Source organism: Neopelma chrysocephalum, unplaced genomic scaffold (genome assembly GCF_003984885.1).
Source record: "Neopelma chrysocephalum unplaced genomic scaffold, ASM398488v2 Primary Assembly neopelma1_97390, whole genome shotgun sequence".
Taxonomy (NCBI): Eukaryota; Metazoa; Chordata; class Aves; order Passeriformes; family Pipridae; genus Neopelma; species Neopelma chrysocephalum.
The window spans coordinates 518,260-539,577 of record NW_020926031.1 but is presented as its reverse complement, the minus strand read 5'-3'; the positions used below and the strand labels follow the sequence as shown (position 1 = coordinate 539,577).

Genomic DNA, 21,318 nt, shown 5'->3' with positions numbered 1-21,318 from the left:
ATGGGGAGCCATTTGGATGTTGGGCTTTCAGACATTTGGATATTGTAGTGGGAATGAAGGCAACCAGGAAAGCAGCAGACACGAAAATCCTTCTGTCTGCTGCAATCTGCCAGTAGCCCTGGAGGAATAAAATTGAGATGTTCTCTTAAGTCTTCCACTTTTCAGGTTAGGTCTGTCTGTTTGTTTAATGAGTGAAGAATATTTCCTGTCTCGGAACATGTGCAGAAGTGGGATGGCTACATATATGGCTCTCAAAAACTCAGAAAAGCTAATGTTGGCATGCTTAGCATTTTGTACATATTCTATACTGACACAGTGATAGTCCTTGTAAATTGATGGCAAAACATACAATCTTTTTTTTTCCCCCTGTGCTTTTCTCCACAGTTTAACTCTTTTTAGGAGGTTTATCTCTGATCAAAGGATATTAACAAAATCTTTATCTTCTTGGCTTTACAAATTTGGCTTAAAAATTCTCTACTTCAAACTTGGCAAACATAGCCTTGGTATGCAAACAGTGGGGATGGGATAGGGGAAATTACTTGGCTGTTGAAAAACTACATATGGGAAAGTCACATGGAGCTTTCAGTGTTTTATTTATAATTCTGCAAAGGCCACTTCTAATTTGAAAAATAGAAGAGACCAAATAGTGGCTTCTGGAAAGCAAACAGCTAGATTTTTCCATTAGTATTTTTAACACAAATATTAACTTCACAGATTGTAACACTCTTTCCTCCTTAAATACTCTTTTTTAGCCTTCAGGATGTATAACTGGGTAAACTAAGGTTGTGAAGAAAACAGTAATTCCTACACAGCATCTGGCTTTTTAAATTCTAATTGTGAAGCCATAAGAGATGTTTTGTTTTCATTTAGCAACTATATATTGAGTTTCCAGAAAGGAAACTCCATTTGTAATAAGTGCCCAGTGGGAACCATATGCTTTTCATGTTTGTCTTTTATTGGAGGATTAGAGCATTTATTTCAAAATCTCTTTTCCAGAAGAACACCATTTTTAACATTACCATTAAGTAATGTTTAAGTAAGAACTGAAGCTGGATTTTCAGATTTGGCTGTATATGTGAACAGACATTCCCAAACATAAGTCCTTGGAATGATTTTACTACTTAATAATGCAACCATGAGTTTTATGTCAGCTTGATTCCGAGCAGTGTTTTGCTGATACCAGTTTAAGATAACTATATTATGTGAAATTGCTTGAACAAAGCTAAAAGAGCAATAAAAGTGATCTGCCCAAGAGGCTCTAGCATTCTCCCTCTGCTCAAATTGCTGAATATGACTAAGTCTCTGCAGAATGGCATCTAAGGTTACATTTGGAGTCATTAGGTTATAAACAGTCCACAAAATGTTTTACATACTTCATGTTAATATTCCTCTGAAGATCAAGATTCCCTGGGGAGAAATGAGAATATGGACCAAAAACATTCTCAGTCTTGAGGTTTATCCATGGCTTCCTAGATCACTAAACATCAACTGTCTCATGAAGAAATTGTTGCTAAACAAATTTGATGCTGTTCTCAGAGTGTTTATATGGGGGGGAATATACGTGGTAGTGCCCTTTCTTTTAGCTGTCAGATTTTCATATTTTTGCTGACTGGCTGGGTTGTAGATTACATTTGAAAACCTTTCTGACTCTAATTTGGTAAGTTTATATGAACCTTCATGTTCAAGAATGCTTTTGAGTCCCAGGCTGTGTTGGGAAAAAACATGGTAGAAGTGTTCAGATCTTGACAGAATGTCTGAATCTGTGCTGTTGAATAGAGAGAGGAGTTCTTTAACTTCTGTTAATTCTTAGTAAGTCTTAAGGGAATATAGAAGGGAGTCTTGACCTTTCTTGAAGATGCCCCACCATGTATTTCTTTTTGCCAAGAATAAAACTGTGACTACTGTGAAAAAGTGGCTGTTTTGTCCTATACACAATCCAAGTAAAACTGGATCTGGGGGCGGGGGCTCTGTTGTACTTGGGAAAATGGTCTTGTCTTTTGTTCTGGCATTAGCATTTACTGCCGATACTGAATGCTTGCCATCTGCAGTGGTACAGCAGCAGCCCGTGTGCCTGTGCCCCTTGCTTGTGTGGTCAACTGACCTAGGGCAACGCTCTGAAATAAAACAAAACCTCCAGACCACCAGCTTGTCCTTCAGAAACTAATCTTATTTCAGATTCCACTGTTACTTTGTGAAATATTGGGATTTATAGACCTGGCAGGATGACTGTGGCAGAGCTACCACATTACAGCAAGTTCTGGGCTCTCAGTCAAACCCCTGACTTAAGTGGCATTTCCCATACCTAAGGATGCAACTCAAAAGGGACATCCTTGGCATCTGTGTGCATCAAAATTTCTTCCAGGTCATCTAAATGAGAGGCAAAAAGTGGAGGACCTGAACGGGAATCTGTTGAGAGCTACTGTGAGCGGCAGACACTTGTGAGCTAGTTGCAGTTTATAGACTGTAGGAGCCACTGGTGCATCTTTCTGCTCTTGGGGAGTTTAGGAAGGAGCATTTTCCATGAGTGTGTTGAGGTTTTAGAGGTCTGGCTGTCCCTGGGGTAGTTGGAAAGCTGCTGCAGACAATTTGACAGCAGTGCCTCACACTAATGAGGAAGCAGCGGGGTTGCGCTTCCTGGAGCCTGCCTTGAAAGGAGAAGTACAGAGGCTCAGCTGTGCAGAGCTACACGACTGCAGAGCATAATAATAGCTCAAAGACTTTTCTTTAACTGCACAGCTCAGGCATACACTAGTTGCATGTTAGAGAATTAAACCTTGTCCAGAGTGCTTTGTCTGGCAGCAAAGCTGGTTGATTCATCTCTGTTACGGATCTGGTTCTAACTTGAATCCTTCAAGCATCTCTGAGGATCTCTCTTGGTGCATGGTGGGCACACTGAATGCCACTGGTTCTGTAATAAGTTTTTACATTTACAAAAGATTGCTTTAGCTGATTTTGCTTTGCTTTGCATTTCCCAAGAATTTTAGGACATTTTTGACAGTCACTTGCTTTTCCTTATGGCAACTTCAACTCAGTGTGAGCTCAGACTGCAATAAACAGTCCACTGTGTGCTGACACTAAAAGATAAAGCCATGCTGTCAGTTTATGCCGAATCCTCTCCACAAATGGGGTATATGTGTTAAAAATTCTTAACATTTTTCTTTCTCATGGCAGACCTGAATTTTAAAGGGATCCTGAAATTTATTACTATCTTCATTATTTTTTTGCTGATCTTAAAACCATCTACTAAATTCAGTCATCTAAAACTGAAGGGACAGTAAAGATTTTACTGTTTGTATAATTCACCCTTGGTGTAAAAAATGTATTGCAGCTAGCAAGGAACACACAAAGGCTTAGGAAAAGGTTTTGCAAAACAGTGTTAGATATAAAATAAAAAGAAGAAAAAAGGTTTTGATCTAAAATTTAAGGAGGGAAGTGAGTGAACAGTAACTCAGTAACTGATATAGACTGAAAGAGTGAAAGAGTTTGCTGTTGTTTTGGTTCTGGAGGGGAAAAAACAAACAGAGTGCACAAACTCCTGGTTATAAATCTACACACATTAAAATAAATACTAAATGGAAAGGGGTCAGGTTAAAGGAAAAATAGTAAGAAAAAATTAGAAACTAGTGAAGTGCTTCAGTCTCTAGTAAAGTATTTATTAGTATTTAAAGATTTAGTCTCTAGAATAAATCCCTGAAGGTTTTATAAGCGTATCTAAGGCAATAGGAAATGAGCAGTGTGGATTTATCAGGAACAACCTCAGGGTGGGGGTGGGGGTGAGTGGGGTGGGCTGATGAATTAATTTGGTTAATTCAGTGAATGTTTTACAGCCCCGCCTGAGTGAGGCAGCACATTGGTTATGGGATGCTGAGTAGGGATCTGTGTTCAGGATCAAATAGTAATAGAGTGGGTCCGTTAAATCATGAATATGTGCTAAGGAGTAGTCTGTGGTGGTGACTGGGATCCTGGAGGGGTTTGTTTTGCCTCTGTGCCAACAGCTTGGGAGACAAAGAGAAAGCACTTGAGATGCAGATGGAGGGTTGTCTGTGTTTTTTAAGACAGAACAACTTGAAGAAATAGCCCGAAGCCTATTTTACTTTTCCTGAGGGAAAAATGCAGAGTACTTAGTGGATGGAAAATGTCAAATAGCCTGGGATTTTGAATCAGAAATTGGGTGCAGTTCTTTCAGGAAAAAAACCCCCACCAAATCTTTAGTGATGTAGTAACAGAAGTGTCCTATAAAGGTATTTTGTAATACTCCATGGTAGTAAGTGATGTGCACCATTTTGGATCTCACATTTTAAGATGGGTTTAAGTTTCAGACTGAGAACACCAGTAAAACCATGATTTAATCCTTGTAGTCTAGGAAAAAGACTTCATTTGTCTTCTAAAAGCAGCTTATAGAGGAATGGAACAATTTTCCAGGTGAGCTAAGTTAGGAAGCTCACTATGATCAGTTGTCTTGTTTTCAGTGGAGAAGAAGAAATTACTGCCTTATCTTGCACTAAGGCCTGAGTTAATATTAATGGAGAAAAAAATCCTAATTTTTAAAGGGCATTGAGCACAGGAGCATGTGGCCTGTTGAGGCAGTGGGGACACCCGTGATTTCAGTCATCTTAAGAATAGGTTAGAGAAATGTTGATGCTTTGGGTGCAGTGAATCATTCCCAGAGCAGTTTGACAGCCTGGTGCCTCTGGGTTTGCATCTTTCATTTTCAAACAGCCCTGACTTTTGAAGCCTATGTTAAGGAACAAGTGCTGAAAGGGGGACAGTCTGATGGCCAGTCTATAATTAAATCCGTAATTAAATCCTGCTCAACAAATGTTGCTGTCTGTCCCTAAGTTCCTTATGTATTTTTACCTGGAAGATTTCTCTTTCAATGGCCTGATGACTACAAGGTGCAGGTTGGGTCTCTGAAATTAAATTGGTAGGCAATTTTCTCACTTGTTTCCAGGAAAGGGGGGTTGGTCCTTGTTTTCCAAAGGAGATGTTCAGAATTCCCACTCCCCAAACTACACCCTTCAGGGGAAAAATATTACCGTAGAAGCCTGCGATGTGTCAGAAGTGAGTATTTCTAAAAACAGAAAATATTTCCTTACTTTAGAGTTTCTTCATTCAGCAGTCACCCACAAGTCTTTGAGCTTTTTGAGTGCTGAGGATAACATGTATATTGTTCATCTTTTGAAGAAGAAAGTGCACTGACTTTTGACAGTTTGGGGGTTTGGGGTGATTTTCTATTTTTTTTCCTTTAAATTTATTGTTTTACTGTAGTCATGCTAATTAGCACCAATTTATTTCCTGTAAAAAGATAGGATGTCAATGAAGTTTTGATTTGTTTATGCAGATGCATATGAACTATTTGGTTTATGCTATAGGAGAATTCAAAAGAAAGCAATGGTTGCCAGAAATAAGAGGTCACTGGTTTTGTGATCTAGAGCAGGCGCACGTCTGGGAGCCAGACTTGAGCAAGGAGAAGGCGAGTGCTTGGCCTTCTCTCTTTCCTGCAGCCTGCAACCTTGCTGCAGAGAAATGTGTGAAAGAGGTAAAGCTGTGTGGGTCACCCTGTCCTCCTTCAGCCCTGCACAGCCAGGGGAGTGTTTGCTTTATCTGCCAGTGGAATAACAAGCACTAATGGAAATTTTAGCAGTTGGGATAAGATAATACCATAAAGGCAGGCTACGGTTATCAGCATTTCTTCCCAAAATAAAACTGAATTAAGTTTTTAATGACTGTATGAAATAGGCATGCTTATGCATGCAAGGGGAGCACACGTTATGCATATACCTAAGGGAAAAATCCTACAGATACCAGGAAGGCAGGGGAGCAAGACCACGGGGTGTTGGAGATATCTGCCCTTGAGAGGGCAAAGCCGCCTGGCCTGCAGGTATGTCCCTGAAACTTAGAAACTGGCTGTGATTCGAGGTGCCACCAGTGCTTTTAATGCTTAAGCAAAGTGCAAACTGCGTAATGCCAGAGCCAATGCTGAAACACGACACTCGGGCATCCCTTCCTCCCAGCTGCCTGTTCCTTACATAACCGTGGGCTCTCCCGGGGCAGCCTCCAGATGAGCCCAACGGGAAGTATTTGGGTAACTGGTGGCAGTTCTGCAAGGCATAGAAGGAATAACAATTAGTTGTATTCAGAGTCCAGTGGTTGTAATATCTCAAACAACCTTCAGGCAGGTATCCACATTTTATGGTTAGGGAAAATAGCTGCCGAGAGCGAAAATGCAGCAGGATGATGGAGCTGGTGATGGGGGAAGCATTGCATTTTTTGCCCTGTATGCTTGGATCAAACCAACTTCATCTGTAACTGGAAACCTGTGTTTGTGAGCTCTGGTTTATGTAGATAATGCTTTTCTGAGGGCCCAACTGTTTGAGGCAGTCCCAAAACCTCTCTCCTCTGGTTGGCAGAGTAGAGAAGTGCGTGGCCTCTTGGGGAGCTTTTCTTGTCTTCCTTGTAAAGATATGGGCCAAAGCAAGAACCAATAATGTAACAGGAGAGATTAGGCTTTAAGGTCTTGATCTTTTCTGCTCTTTCACAGTTATGGGTAAACTCAGCTTGATACTGCACTTAACCATACACAATGCTGGTGTAATATTTATTTTTGTTTACTCATTTTTTTCTTCCAAGTACTTACAGATATCTTAAGATGAGGCTTTCTGAAGTGTTTTTTCCCTAAAGTTGTATGTTTAAAGAAGTTTTTAACTGTGGAGGTTAAGATTTGATAGCTCTCAATAAAGTTTTGTCTGGGGATTTAAAAGTGATGTCTTTAATACTGTTGTGTTGTGATCTTTTAAATGCTTCTGGTATTGAGCTTTCTTAATGGTTAAACTTGTGGTTTCCTTTCATTCTTTGGTTTGGTTTTATGAAGGTATATGTGTGTGTGTATATATATGTATATATCTATATGTCTGTGTGTGTGAGATCTTCAGTGCCCTTTGCTTTGGAAGAGAAGTCTTCCTGTCTTTTTGCTAGTCAGACCATGCCATGTAGAGGGGTTTTCCTCATGTTTGTGCCACAAACTCCAAGCCTCACCCTACCTGTAGCAGTACAGGGGAGTTTATGTTTCTGCTAGATAACAGAAATCCTGTAAAACTGTAGGTCCTGCACAGCCCATTGGGTTAATGGACAGAGTTTTAGTTTTGGGAATACCATATTGTGATCCACATGTATTTTCTAAGAAAAAGAAGATTTGGTTAAGCCAGTTGTTTGTGGTTTGAGTATCAGAATCCCAGTCATTTGTGCAACCCAGAACCCTCTTATTGATGGGGAGGTAGGTGCCACAGCAGGGCCTGGAGTGAAGAGTTCAGGGATAATAGTAGGAAAGTGCTTGAGAGTGTACACAGGACAATTTGAGGATGTTTTCCTCAGTATAACCTATGTGATATTGCTCTGCTGTGTAACATTACCAAATCATAATATCCAGCAGTGTGCTCAGAATGAGGTAGCTGCTGCTGTCTTTTTTTTCCCTAAAGGATTTCCCAGAAAATCTGTTCCTTTGAAGAAGGGTAAGGGCCATATAGAAGTGCTATTCTGCTAGAAACAAAAACTTAATTCTCAGAACCCAATAAAAGAACCTCTTTCTTGTAAAACGAGCTGTAGAAAACAGGACTGCTGGGATTTTGGGGGCTTTCCTAAATTTCTTCAAGATGTAAACTTAAGCTCAGGGAAGACCAACAAACTTCAGAAGGATGTGACCAGGCTGTACACATAACAGATGCCCCTGGCAAAGTCTTACGTGATGAGAAAGCTTTTGAAATTGTCACCTCCTGTCAGGTTAACCAACTGCACCGTTCCTGAAGCAAGAGCTGAGCATCTTTGAGCAATCGGGTGCCCATTTGACACCACTGTTTCTGAACAGGGTGTGGTTTTTAGGTTTATAAGAAGAGTAGCAGAGGTTAACATTAAATTACTTCGTAATTTGCAGGAATACCATCACTTCAAATTACATGCATCTACACATGTGTGATTACGTGCTATCTATTCATATCTCTCTGGCTGTTTCCAATGATCAGCGTGCCTGTGCCTCAGTGTGAGACTGGATTTTATCTGAAAGTGGCTTTTCACACGGTGGCACTTGCGAGAGTGAAAAAGGGGCAAAAGGCCATGACTTTTCTTGGATTTTGTCTTCTTCCTTATGGTGCTGTGATGCAATTTGGCTGATCCCTGACCCTCTTTTGCTCCAGACTTCTGTCTTAGGTATATCTTGGTGATGAAATACCACATAACCACCCTTATCTTCAACAGATTCTCTGGCTTTGTGGTAGGTTCTTTATAAACACATTTGCAGACTTAAGAGAGAGAGTTCAAGCCTTGCCTGATCTGCAGCAGCCCTTGCCCTATGTAGTTGGGCCCAGCAGTGGCAATGCCAGATAACTGCTCCATGTATAAAGGTATATTTCTGTTTGAGGATGTGTAAGTTAAGATTGTCTGCTGTGTACCTGCCTGTTGATGAAAAAAATCAGTCTCCTAGGACCCCAGAAGATCATTTACAGCAGCATTAGCCCATGGAATCTAGAAGTACAGAAGAATAAGGAAGATGAAAACCTTAAAGTCAATGCTAGTCACCCCAGCACTAGTGTTGTTAGCTTTGGCAAATTCTGTCTCAGCAATAAAGCCAGCTGCCATTTTGGCATCAACACAGACAGACTTGGCATCAGCCCCTCTGGCATAAAAAAACCGCTTCGTGGGAGCTGGCACCAATGCTGTGAAACAAGGGTAAGGCCCAAGGGAAATGCCAAGCAGACATGAGATGAGCACTAAAAATAGTGAGTTGCTGTCATTTGTAGAGAAATCAAATAGCACTTCTAAGAGTAGGGCATCCAAGATCTCCATCAAGGTTGTGCTGGTAAGCAGCTTCAGGACAATGCTGTCTCTTCTGATGATGTGACCAAAGGACACACACAGGCTGTATTTTTGGTACCCACATGGTGCCAGACTCTAAAACTAGAACAGACGCTTACCGTCTTGATTCCACATTTGGGGGATCCTGTTACTGTCTACAGACTCTGCCTTCTGCCCTGTCTGGAGCAGATCGTCTCCTCTTGAGCCGTTACCCAAGTCCTGTTTGCATACACGGGCATCAGGAAGACAAGAGCTCTAGTGCCAAAAAGCAAGGAGCCAAGCTGGTGTCCCTGTACCACCCCAGATACACTAGTCCTCCTGGAGACAGTCTTGTCATTTAACAGCTGAACTCCCCACTCCTCCTCCTTCTCCCCCTCCCTGCAGTCTTAGAGAAAGCTGAGTAGGCTTTCCAGTGATTTCATTACCCACTCCAGACTAAAACTGAAGCCTGGCATCTTCATTTGGGCATCTCAGGTGCCCAAAAACCTGGGAATGCTAAAGGGGCAGAATTGACCCTATCTCCACTGAAGCAGATAGCGTCACTTCTCAGTAGGGCATTTTCAACCCTTTAGTCCCCCTCTGTCTCAGTGGTGAAGGACTTTGAAGCTTTTTAAGACCTCTGGGCTTGACCAGAAGGTCTGGGTATCAAAACAGTGGTCATACAAAAGTAGATGACTCACGTAGTCTTTTGTGAGTTGCACTGGGATGGCCACAACTCTGTGGCTGTGAAGAAAAGTGTGCTTGGACCTGTGGCTATCATTTCCTCCTCCATGAGGAAACAGCAATGGGAACAATGTCACCGAGAGCTGGAAATTTCAAGCTACACTTAGAAAAAACTATTCTGGTCTCAGAAGAGCCTGGACTTTTCATTGCCACCACTCTTCCATCAGCTAAACAGCAGAGTGGGTGGGAGTTTCTGGAACAGCCTGAATGTGGCTGCTTTTTTCTCCTCTGTCAGATGGGTGTTGGAGAGGACTCCTCTTGGGTGTGTCCTCCACGACCACCCCTTGTCTGCTCCCTGCCTTTCATGAGTGCCCTTCTTCAGATAGCTTAATACGGAAGGCAGCTTCAGAGGAGGGATTGCTTGCTGTACAAAAGTGCAAAGAGAAGTGCTGTACTGTTGCCATTTCTTCACCCACATAGGAACAGTGAAGAGAAATACACTGAAATACAAGGTGACAGAGTGGGTAGTGGCTTCCTCTGCAATTCGCCCTGCTTGGGTTCAGGGCTCACACGTGGCTTTCAGGTGGAGAGGTGGCACATATTTGCACTTGTCTGCTTGGCTGAAATTTGCTGTTTGGGATTCAGCTGGAACTGAGAGCTGACTGGAATGAAGCATGAGCTGTTGTTGTTGGGGCTCTCTGCAACACTGAGCACGTTTTGAAGTGCATAGTCTCATCCTCCTTGGTTAACCAGTTAGAGACAAGGACAGGTGACAGCAGTGAGGTTGAAATGCACTGTCCCTATTTGCTTAACTTACTAAGCTGCAAAAGTTTTTTGCACTTCTAAACCACTGAGCTGACAGAAGTGACAGCCTGTGGGGGAAAGGGACCAGCCCACAGACAAATTCTCACCACTGTAAGCCCTTATGCTTCATTGAACATTAAAATTTATTGATCCATCAAACTGGTTGCAGTGCTGGCTCACAAGCCAGTTCCAAACATGTATGGTGTCTTTTCCTGTAATTATTCTTTGTTCTATCTAACAATGATTAAGTCAGTTTGGCCTGACAAATAGTAAATGCAAGTGACTTCAGTGTTCTTGTTTTGTAGTTGAACTGCACACAAATTGGGGGACCCACTTACCCCACTCCTAAACAATAGAGTAGTACAAGCCACAAGAAGTCTGAAAGGTTTGCTTTGGACCACTTGCCCCCTAAGCAATGGAGTAGATACTCTAGGTCCTGTAGGTACTGGGAAGTTATTAGGCTGACCTGTTGCTGCTGGTCCTCTGGAATTTGTTGATGCCATTCCTGATAGGCAGTGCCAATACCACATGTTACATGAACCCACAACACCTGGTCCTCATATTGGAAAGTCATTGTGTTATTGTAACGGTGTCATTAGGATGGGGAAGTCGCCCTTCACTCTTCAGGGATCAACGACAAGTGGGCAGGTGGCCAGACAGAAATGGTTTCTTGGCAGATCTAGCATTGCATTGCTGCTCCAGCACTGGTGATCTCCCTGTGTCGCATGCTGGTTTTGCTAGCAAGCCCTTTAGAATATTTGCTGTCAAAGCAGATACAGTTTGTTGTTCCTGGATATTGTCTAATTCTAGAGAAGCAGAGATCTGCTTTTATGCCTTTCTGTATATTTCTTTCTTTTTTTTTCCCCCTTTGTTCCCAGAGCCATCTCCAAGACTGGGGAAAAAAAAGTAACTCTCACTGAGGTTGCTTCTTTCACCTTAATTTTAAGTGCCTGCAAGATTTGTGTAGTCTCAGTCTTGGCACCCAAGGCTTTGGGCTGACTAACAAAAATGGATAGCTGGTGCTTCAGGGATGCTCCTCTTACCAACATGAAAATAACAGGGTGCACTGGGGCAAATTTGGAAGAATAATTAGATAAAATTGTTCCAATTTTATAGTCAACCTGTGTATGTATATAGCTGCAGAACCATGGTATTAAAGTTTAATAGAGGGGGTATTACACACCACCCATATTTACTGTTCAGAACTTCTCCCTGCCTAGGATTGTAATAGTGGAGCACCTGAGAGCAGCCTTGTGCTTCAAGTGTGACAGATTTGAGATGCACAACTTCAATTTTTGTTACAATCATGTTATCATAACTGGATCACCCAATGGTCAGGCTGTCTCTTCAGGGTGTATCAAAATTAATACTATACCTTACTGGGATACTAAACCTGTTTGCAAGCATTTCCCAACATGGAAAGGGATTCTAAAACGGACCAGACAAATTCTATAATCTACTTCAGTTTTGTGCTTATATCTGAGGCCACAAGTCACTGTGTGTTGGGCTTGTGAAGGTATCGAGCAACTTCCTTTGCTTGACATCATGTTTGGGGCAGATGGCCTGTTTGGGAGAACAGTAGTACAGGCTGGTAATGCCTAGAGGTCTCTATTCCCTCTTTTTCAAAAGAAAAACATCTAGAGGCCTCTATTCCCTATTTTTCCAAAGTGGGATCCATGCTGACATGCCTAAAAAGGATGGTTGGTGGCCGCCTAAACAAGCAAATTTTCAAAATAATGTAGATCCCATAATCTGTCCTGACATCAGTCGTGACTTTTCAGAGCCCTTAAGAGTCATCTGCTGAGAAACTGTGAAAACTTGTGTTTGTTCTGTTCATTATATATTGGATAAATACACTCGTGTGTGGCCTTTGCAGATCTTAAACTCCAGGTTTGTATAAAGGAAGCAAACCTATGCTAAGTCTGCCTTAGAGCTCCTCTTGCTTTCATTAAAATAATTATTATTTCAGCTCTGGTTTCCCCCAAGCTGTAGAAAATTAAAAAGGTTTTGGAAATGGACAATGAGCATCTGAGGGCTTCGGGACAAGATTTTACATTAAGAGGATAGGGGAGATTGATATCTTTTATAAGAAGATAGCTAACAGGTACAGAGTAATGAATGAGTGAGAGGATGGATGGAGACTTCTCTTCCCACCTGCTAATAATAAGAAAGTCAGATTAGAAGGTGGTGAATTCATTCCTGATGAAAGAAACTATTTGTTCACAACCACTGTCTATAAAACTTGTTGCTGCCAGACAAAGCTTTGGGGCAAGAACTTATGAACTAAAAAAAAAAAAAGGGAGAGGTTGAAAGGATATCAGTTGGGATATACAAAGCAATTGCAACAATTAAGAGAACCTAGGTGTTTTGGAAAGGTTATGTGTTGATTAGGATTTTATAAGGGTATGAGCTATCTTGTCCAGCTTTTTTTTTTTCTGTCCCTCTACAGGATTTTTTCCGTAGTCGCCTATAGCAGAGTTGTGGAGCATGTTACTGGCCACTGTCACTCAGGGACTGCAAGAGAGGGTGGCTGCTTCTGCTGCAGTCAAATGTGGTAATGCCTGCTTGGAAATACCTTTTTTGTGTCAGTCTTTCCAGGATTTCTAAATTCACACATAAATTAGGATGCCTTCGCTTTTCCACTAAGTTACTGCCTTTGATAGTTCTTCACAACTTGTCTTAGATCTGGAATGATGCTTTGCCTTTTGAGTATGTGCTGGGGGAGAGGCGGGTGGTTAAAGTTAGATTCCTTCTGACAGTAGGGATTTAGAAACTGCTGCATTGGCTCAGCCCTGGGATCTGCCTTGTCCAGGGCTCTGGATAGCAACAGCCAAAATCGGATGTTTCAAAGGCCAGCGTGAGGCCATAGAACAGATTACTAAAACAGAAAGCTGCCCTTTTATATCACTGGTGTTTGTCCACAGAATTGGAAAAGCAAAGGTTGAGAGTTTGTTAGATCCAAGAGCACAAAAGCTGGAAAATCCCGTTGCCTGGCTGATGCTTGTTAACACTGATGTTTTGTATCCTCCAGGAAATTACTTATGTGCCTGTTTTCTCTTAGGAAAATTAGAGATGTGCTTACCTTAAACAGTAAGTTTAGATGGTGCCTTTAGGTTGGTTTAAAAATAAGTGGTGCTTGTGTATAGTCTCACAGCCTAATTGTGTAGAGGACACCCACAGTGGGGTTCTCGCTATGGAAACCACCCCGGGCTGGGCTGGGAGGAGGCAGCAGTGGTGGTCACTGTAGTTTTGGCTTGTGCAAAATGGGTGTCTTCTTCTGACACTGGTGCAAGCTCTCTGACTGCTGGGGGTGGGGAGTGGGTCTGTCCTGCTTTTTTTTTTCTTTCCTCTTAATTTATTTTTCTCCTGTTGCAAATCAGCATTTGTAAGAATTTTATGTGATTTCTCTCTTCTGGAGAACTGAAATTATTATTAAAACTGCTACTAAAAAAGGCATTCAGTGAACTCACTATGGAAAAAATGTATATTCCTTTCCTTGTAATATATTTTAATGTGTTGAGCTCCAAAGCCAAGAAGGCCAAAAGCCAGGGGAGTTGCTCCTCTTTCAAATATCCGGAGCTGTTGCTGGGGCATAAGGGAGGGATGATGGTGTCCTAGTCCCCACCCCCCTGGACAGACGAGGACAGCTGCTGATTACAGAGAAGCACGAAAAAAAGAGGTTGCTGAACTTTCAAAGTGGACATAGAAAAGGGAGTTAAATTTAGATTACCTTCTGCAGTGTCATCTTCTACACTGCTGTGGAACTTGCTGTACTCCTTGCTTGGGGGAGGACAAACAAGACATGCCATCCTGGGCACTAGATGATTAATTTGTTTATAAGGCTTAATTGCCTCTTGGCATGAAAATGTGAAATGAGCTCAAGTAGAATGAGAATCCTTTCCACAGCGCTTCTCACATTTTCATTGGGGTATTCAAATCTCTTCCCATCACCTGTGTGATCTTGGAGGGGCCCAATCCTGATCCTTCTGAATCAGGGGAGTTGTTGCTGTTTCTTTAAAGGAACAGCTGTTATCAGGAGGGGCTGAGAGTTGAACAGTGCTGTAAGTGTTGCTCAGAAAAAGTGGAGTCATAGTGGCAGGCAGAAGGTGGCATGGGAGTGCTATGGATCTGTGAAGGCTTTACCCAGGTCCCCAGGAAACCGTGGTGGTGGCTCCTAGGACTACAGTGCTGTTCAGCGAGCAGCATCAAACTTAGCTTTCTCCTCAGAAACAGAGGAAATTTCTATTTTTGCCTAGTGAGATTTAATCATCACCGAGGAGCTGTCGGCTCCTGCCAACGTTTTTAACAGACTCCCCTCCATCACAGCATCCCGTTAGCAGGGAGCAGAGTGCTCCTGCTCTGCCGGGGTCCCCTGCCAGGGTCCCGTTTGCAGGGCAGGCTGGTGTCACCCAGCAGCTGTCTTAAGGTTCAGGGCTGCTTTGGCTCCCTTTTTTTTTTTTGGTTATTTTTTTCAGAACTGCCCGACCTGATGTCATTTCCCTCTTGCAAACACCCCGGCTGGGCTGCGTCTGAGATATGTCACAGGGAGTGGGAGGAGGAGGAGGGGGAGCCAGCGAGTGCGTGCAGTGTCCCAGGACCCTGTTTACTTAGCATTCCCAGCCGAGGAAGCCCTGGTTTAAATAGGATCGGAGGAGCGGGCTGCCCACAGTAGATGAGGAAATGGTCGCTGTGGGGCTTTAAATTCCTGCCTTCCCATGTGCTGCTGTGGAGGATGAGCCTGCAGAATGCCTTTCCTCCTGGGTCTCAGACAGGTAACCGGCTTCGGTGCGGGGGGAGCTGCTCGCTCAAGTGGAAGATGTGACTGATTGCTTTTGCTTTTATTCCACTCACCTCTAAGGAAATGATTTCTGACTTCCCCGAAACGGAACTGTACCAACAGCACTTCCCCACCCGTGGCGTGTGATCGGGGAGCGTAGCTGTGTGAGAGACGCTTTTTATTAGCAAGGAAGGAGCAAAACTGTGAGCCATGGGTAGAAACTCCCTTGTTGTTATTGTAGGCTTTGCGGCAGGGCGGCTCTTTGTGTCGTGCTCCTGTGCAGTTGTTGTTTGGTTGCGTTTTAGGGTACTTTCCACAGTCCTTAATTGTGTTTGCATTGCTTAAAAACATGTCGAATGAACCGTTTTCTTGTGCGAGCAGTATTTTGAGTGTTAAACTGCAGGTTTAAAACGAAAAAAAAAAAAGGAGAAAATAAATAAAGAGGCATTTCAGGCATTTGTATATATATGTGTGTGTGTGTGTGATCTTTGACAAAGGTCACCAAATGGAAAATGGCAACATTCTGTGACCCCCAGCTTGGTGACTTTTTAATTGTTCTGAGAGAGTTTGCGCTTTAACAAGAAACTTGGGATAATATAATAGCTGGTAGTGTCGAGTGGAATGAGAAACGGTAGCAACTGCCCAGCTGCTCCCTGCTGAAGGAGGTGCCAACTATGCGTTCCTAGGCTCAGGGAGAGCAAACTCTTTTTTTGGTCTGGGAGGCACGTCTGTAGGGGAATCTTAACTGTAAACTCTTTCCAGCACTGCTGGGATCTGTAATCCACAATGAATACATATTGCATTATATCAGAGTGCTGCTTGTAGTTTCTAATTTAGAATTAAAAAGTCAAGATTGGACCATAGCATGGTTTAAACTGCTTACTTTCAGTTGTTTAGAAACGAAGGCAAAAGGCCTTAAGCACACTGCTGAGTAAACAGTGCTGCCTCTTTTTCCTTATCAGATCAGTTTTGGTGAAATGCAGCTCCTCCCTCTTTGCTGAACCGAAAACAGTTTTACATAAGAAACTACCTCTAGCACAATGACCTTCTGTGATTGATGCAATAGCTATAATAATAGTTCACTTGTTAGCTCTCAGGGCAAAGAGACTTTCCCTAAAAACCTCGGAGCTGAACCAAAGAGGGAAATTCGGGCACAAAGGCTGAATGGCTTTAGGTAACTTTCAAATCGCTGTGAGACATAGCTGCCTCAAATGTTGAGATTGCTCGAGTCTCAAGGATGTGATTTGCTCCAAGTTCCTATTTTTAAATTAATCTTTTTGTTTTAGAGATGTGTTCAGGCAATTGAGGTGCTGCATAAGGTGTAAAAGTGGAAGTTAGGTGTAATTTGGCTTCATCTATTCCAACAGCGAACACCTGGTTATCTCAGTGGATGGATGGTACGTTTTTCCTCTGCTGGTAACTTTTCAGCATCGATAGAGGCATTTACAGGAAGCAGGAAAAAAAGGTGTTGCCTCAAAAACAGAGCAAAGCTCTTGACTATTTTTATCCACTGATGAAGGATATAGTGGGAAACAGCTGCTTGAGCTTTTCTTAGTTTTAATCATACTGAGTTTTAATAATTTTTAGTCTTCAAAAAATTAAATCTGAAGTATTTGTGATTGTTTCCTGCATGCAGATACTATTCAGAAATTTCTTTTTCCGCTTCTAAAAGAGCAGAAAATAAGTGTTGTTAGTGAACAGTGCTGTTTAATTCAAAGTGTGGGAGAAATTCAGGAACATCTCCTCACCTCTGTTGTCTCTTGGTTTACACTTGGACTGTAAACACTTGGCTGTCTGGGATGTCCTTTGTTGTTCTCACTCAACACAAGGGTCCTGATCCTGGGCTCGAAAGCTCAGGGAAGAGGTGCTGGGTGGGGTTCCCTCCACGGAGCTGTGTGACAAGGACAGAAGGGTCACAGTGAGAGCTTCAGCTCTCCGGGACCAGCACCCCTTCTCTGCACCCCACTGAACAACTGCTTCCCCTTCATCTGCCTTTCCTTCTTCTTGGGGACCCGACAGCATCGTAGCACATGGACTGCCGAACACATGGTAAAATTAGGGTGTTTGCCAGGTTTGGGGGTTTTTTTATTGTTGCAGTGGGGTTGGTACTTAAATGCATAAAAGGTAGGTCAGCAGTATTTGACACGAGTGCAATGTGGGTGTTTAAAGCTACCATCCCAGGAAACTTGATTGTGTAGGATCTCAGCTTTCAGTTTCGGGTGAGCATTTCCTCTTAGGGTCGCAGGTGGAAGCTTGAACACATTCGTCTAGTTTACTGCATAAATGTAAAAGGAAGAAAAAAGGTTAAGATGTTGGATTCCTTAACGTTTTCAGTTTTAATTTTAACTGCTCGAGGTTTTCAGCTGTTTGGTAATTTAAAACAACAAAACACAAGGCAGCCTCCTCAAAGCTGTGATTTCCTAGAAGTGAGCGTTTTTAAGGTGCGAGGGCTGGGGACTGCAGCTGGGAAGCTTCTGGCAAGGCGTGAGGAAGTAAACAGTCTCACATGGTGCTTAAAACCTGAATGTGTAGTCCTTGGAGTCTGAAAGTGAAACTTGTGATAAACAAAAACGAAACCAGCTTTTATTGAGATATATTTAAAGTGTCCATGATCTGTGAAAGGACAGTGTTCCTTTAAAGTTTGTTGGGAGTATTTCTTCAGGATGAATGGATGCAACAAACCAATTTGTTCCTCAGATAAAGGTTAATAAAACCTTGGAGGTTCTGCATCCGCTGGGGGTGAAGATGGGTCTGCTGTGGCTGATTAATCACGCTGATCTAAATATAGTTCTCCTGATGCTGGCATTAGTGAAGCAATAAATGTTGTGGATTAGAATTCCCAGTTTGGAGATCTTTGTTGTGCTTGAGACAGCTCAGAGGCATCTTTCTTCCCCCACTTATTATGCTTTTAAGTATTTGGATGTTTGCACTTACTACAATTTTTTTCCATGTTCAGCAAAACAAAATTTGTGGTGGGTGACTTATGAAGAAATGTCCAGACTTGATTTATTTCCTGGCCTCAGCTGTCTGTCATAAGGCAGGCTTACAGGAATCTATCCCCTGTCGTGCTGGCAGGGCCTGGCACCCGAGGTTCCAGTAACTCCCAGCAGTCAAAGCCACTTTCATCTTTGGCAATCTTACGTGCTTTTGTTAAATTGAACCCACCAAAGGCATGACACTTGCTCAGATGGTGCATTTCTGATTTCATGTTCTAAAGGACTAACAAGTGTAGTATTTGTGAAGACAGAATATGTTTGGAGGCTTCGGTGCAGGCTCAGCCAGGTGTCTGTCAGTCCTGAGCTGTCTGTCAGTCCTGATTCAGAGTTCCCCAGCAGTTCTGCCTGTCCTTGCTGCGGTCCCGCCTAGGGTCCTTCTCTGAAAGGATCTAGTGAGTTTTTATTTAAGATTACTTGGAATGGGAACTGGGGGGCTGCTAGCAAACCAGCAACTGTAGTAAACCCTATGGCAAGATTTGGCATTCCAGCCTAGTATTTTCAGTAGCAATTTTAACCTGCTAACACTTCAGTTCTTGTCTGACAGAGATGCTCATCTTTGGTAGCTTTGGGTTTTCATTCTCATGAGCTGTTGCTGGTGCACTTGGCTAATGATCACCAACACTAGTGATAGTCTGATGTGTGAGATTAAGTAACAGCCAGGTGGGAACTAATAAATAGTGGATATCAAATAGTTGTTTCTGACATATTTAATATACTGACAGTCATTTCCATTCTTTTACTCAGGATGCTTAAAAAATATATATGGTTCAAATACTGATTGTGAGTTACTCAAAATATTAATACTCAAAATTTTAATACATTTTTCTGGATATAGTGTCACTTGCTTGAATCCATCCTGCTTGTTGTTATGGGTGTGTCTGGGTACTGAGAGCAAGGGACTGCTGCCTGTGAATAATGAGATTAGTGAAATAACTAGGTCAGGATTTTTATTTATTATTAAACGCGTGCTTATTACCAAAGTCCCTATAAGAGCCATGAAACCAGAAGGTCTGGAGTGGTCACAGGTTGAGCCCAAGTCCTGTTAAAACCAGTCGCATCTTGCCCTTCAGGAGATGCCATTTTGGCAGTCTCCTCGCAGCCTGCTGCTGGGCTTTTCTCTGTGTCCCACTGTTTGTACGCCTGTTATTCAGTCACTTACTCCCCCTGTCATTCTGTTATTATTCTCTGTCTCTTCCAGTTCAAATAGTAATTTGCTGTGTAGCACCTTGACAAATGCTGTACTGAAGTTTGGAAAGAATAGGAAATCAAGTCTAAAAAACTTTCTGTCCTACTAGACAGGAAGGGCCTATAAACTGCTGTCAGTAAATGCAAGTCACATTTCCAAGTATTTCCCAGGGTGTCAGGGTATTACCAAGGTTAGGATTAATAAATATTCTGGCAGGTTGAATGACACATGGAGGACAAATAAATGCAAGGTGCTCATATTGAGGGTAAAGGAGGCCGGATTTCTGTGGAAAGAGGAGACAGAACAAAAACCTAAAGTGGTTATTGGATTTCATGATACCGGCCACTGCTGGTTTTGGTTACCTGGTTAATGCCAACTGAGGAGTAATCTTTTGTAGGTGGTTCACTGCCAACTATGCACTTCTGAGCGTGGGCTGTAGTGTTTGTTGCTGCAGTTGCACATGTAATTTTCAACTTGGAAAATAGCCACACTAGTCTGGAATTTGCTCATCTTCACCTTTCTCCCTTCTGACATAGCAACAATGTTCCTGGGTTAACTGCTGACTTTGGAGAGTACAAGAGTGTGAAGTGCCTTGATCCTTTTATTTGGATGATACTTCAGTGTCAATCAAGATTTCATTTCCCTTCATTTCCTGCATTGGCTTCAGACGCAGTAAATCCTATCAGATTTATGGGTATGAAACCCAACTGTTTAGTACTGAAAACCTTTACAAAAGTAGGATAAAGAGGTCTCTTCCATCCTTCCTTGCAGAGAGGAGCAGTTAGTCAACCTGCAGACCTCTGTGAATGCCTCTTGTCTTGATCGTACCCCAGATTTTGACCTTTACTTTGTCATGTAGACCTCCAGCAAAGGTCTAATACTAAACTGGAAGGTAAAGAAAATAATTGGCTTTTTTCCCTGGCACTGACATTGCTGTTTGCTGTCGCTTCAGATGTGGCAACATACGGCACTGCCTTGAATTCTCTTATACCTGCCATTGCTGGATATTTTAAGGATTATTTGTAAAAGCACTTGACAGCAAAAACGTGCTTTAACTGGCAGAGTTGCCAGTATGATTGTGGGTTTACCACAAATGCCAAATATTAACAAGAAAATAAGTTAAAATCTTATTTGTATTCAGAGTTGCTTTATAAAGTTTGACTTGTGAAAACTAATCCAAGACGCCACATCTAAAATACAAAGAACTATATTTTCTCAAAACGGACCAAGATGAGGTCTTTCCAACTCAACTAGTTTCATGAGAAAGAGCCTGCACTGTCTTTCACAAATGGTTTCTGTTGGACTGGACTGGGAGGGAACACAGGCTCTGGGACTGCAGAACCTTTTCCTGAAAGCTCCCACCCTTGGAATGTGTGTCAGGGATCCAGTGATTCCAAGTTCTCAGACCAGCTCTTAGGATGATGCCAGGGAGGCAGTGATGTCCATGTAGCCTAGAGTACATGCTGACTTACTGGACAAAGTAAGTCTAGTAAGTAATTCCCTTGAAATTAGCTGGGAATCTCTTAGGCTTTGCAGGTGGGAGATAAAGGATGGCATGCTCTGGCTTCTTAGTCAGGAAACAAGAATATTCTGCACTAATGGAGGTGAATGCTCTTTGAGAGCAGACCCAGGTAGATCCTGCTTCGTAATCCTGCCTGGAGGCATCTGCAGTTAGTTGAACAAAGGATGGTGGGGAGGGATGTGCTTGCCTGGACAACAAGAAAACAAGACTGTCCTTCAGTAGGGAAGTCTGCTCTGGAATGTGATAGCCACTGGCTATTGGGGAAGAAAGTGCTTTTGGAAAGAAACCCTCCCCCTTCCTTGTTTTCATAAGACTGCCTAAAAAAAACCCCCAAAACCTCTGTAATAGTTCAATAAAAACTCAATGTTGGTAAGAATGATTGTAAATTATCATTACAAGTGCTGCTTGCAATGGAGATTAAAAACAGAGACAGGTCAGTAAAATGTGAGTGCCTCAACTTTGCTTCTATGAGATTTTTTTTTCCTCCATATATATTTTTCTTCTCTATAAAACTACTCTTTCAGCC

The 21,318-nt window shown here is 42.4% G+C and overlaps 1 protein-coding gene across 8 annotated transcripts in view; it reads left to right on the top strand.

The window, feature by feature from the left end:
* Positions 1-21,318, top strand: part of WBP1L (WW domain binding protein 1 like) — a 58,885-nt gene that overhangs the window by 19,952 nt on the left and 17,615 nt on the right. The window contains exon 1 of one of the 8 annotated variants that reach the window (XM_027672361.1): positions 4,909-5,061. The exons of 5 other annotated variants lie outside the window; for them this stretch is intronic. Coding sequence is in view for 2 of the 3 variants with exons in the window: in XM_027672365.1 (XP_027528166.1) it covers positions 18,339-18,455 (117 nt within the window). In the remaining variant the exon portion in view is untranslated. Of the gene's footprint in view, positions 1-4,908; positions 5,062-14,776; positions 15,084-18,256; positions 18,456-21,318 lie in introns of those variants that run through there. 2 more of the 8 variants (XM_027672357.1, XM_027672365.1) reach the window with 2 other exon arrangements.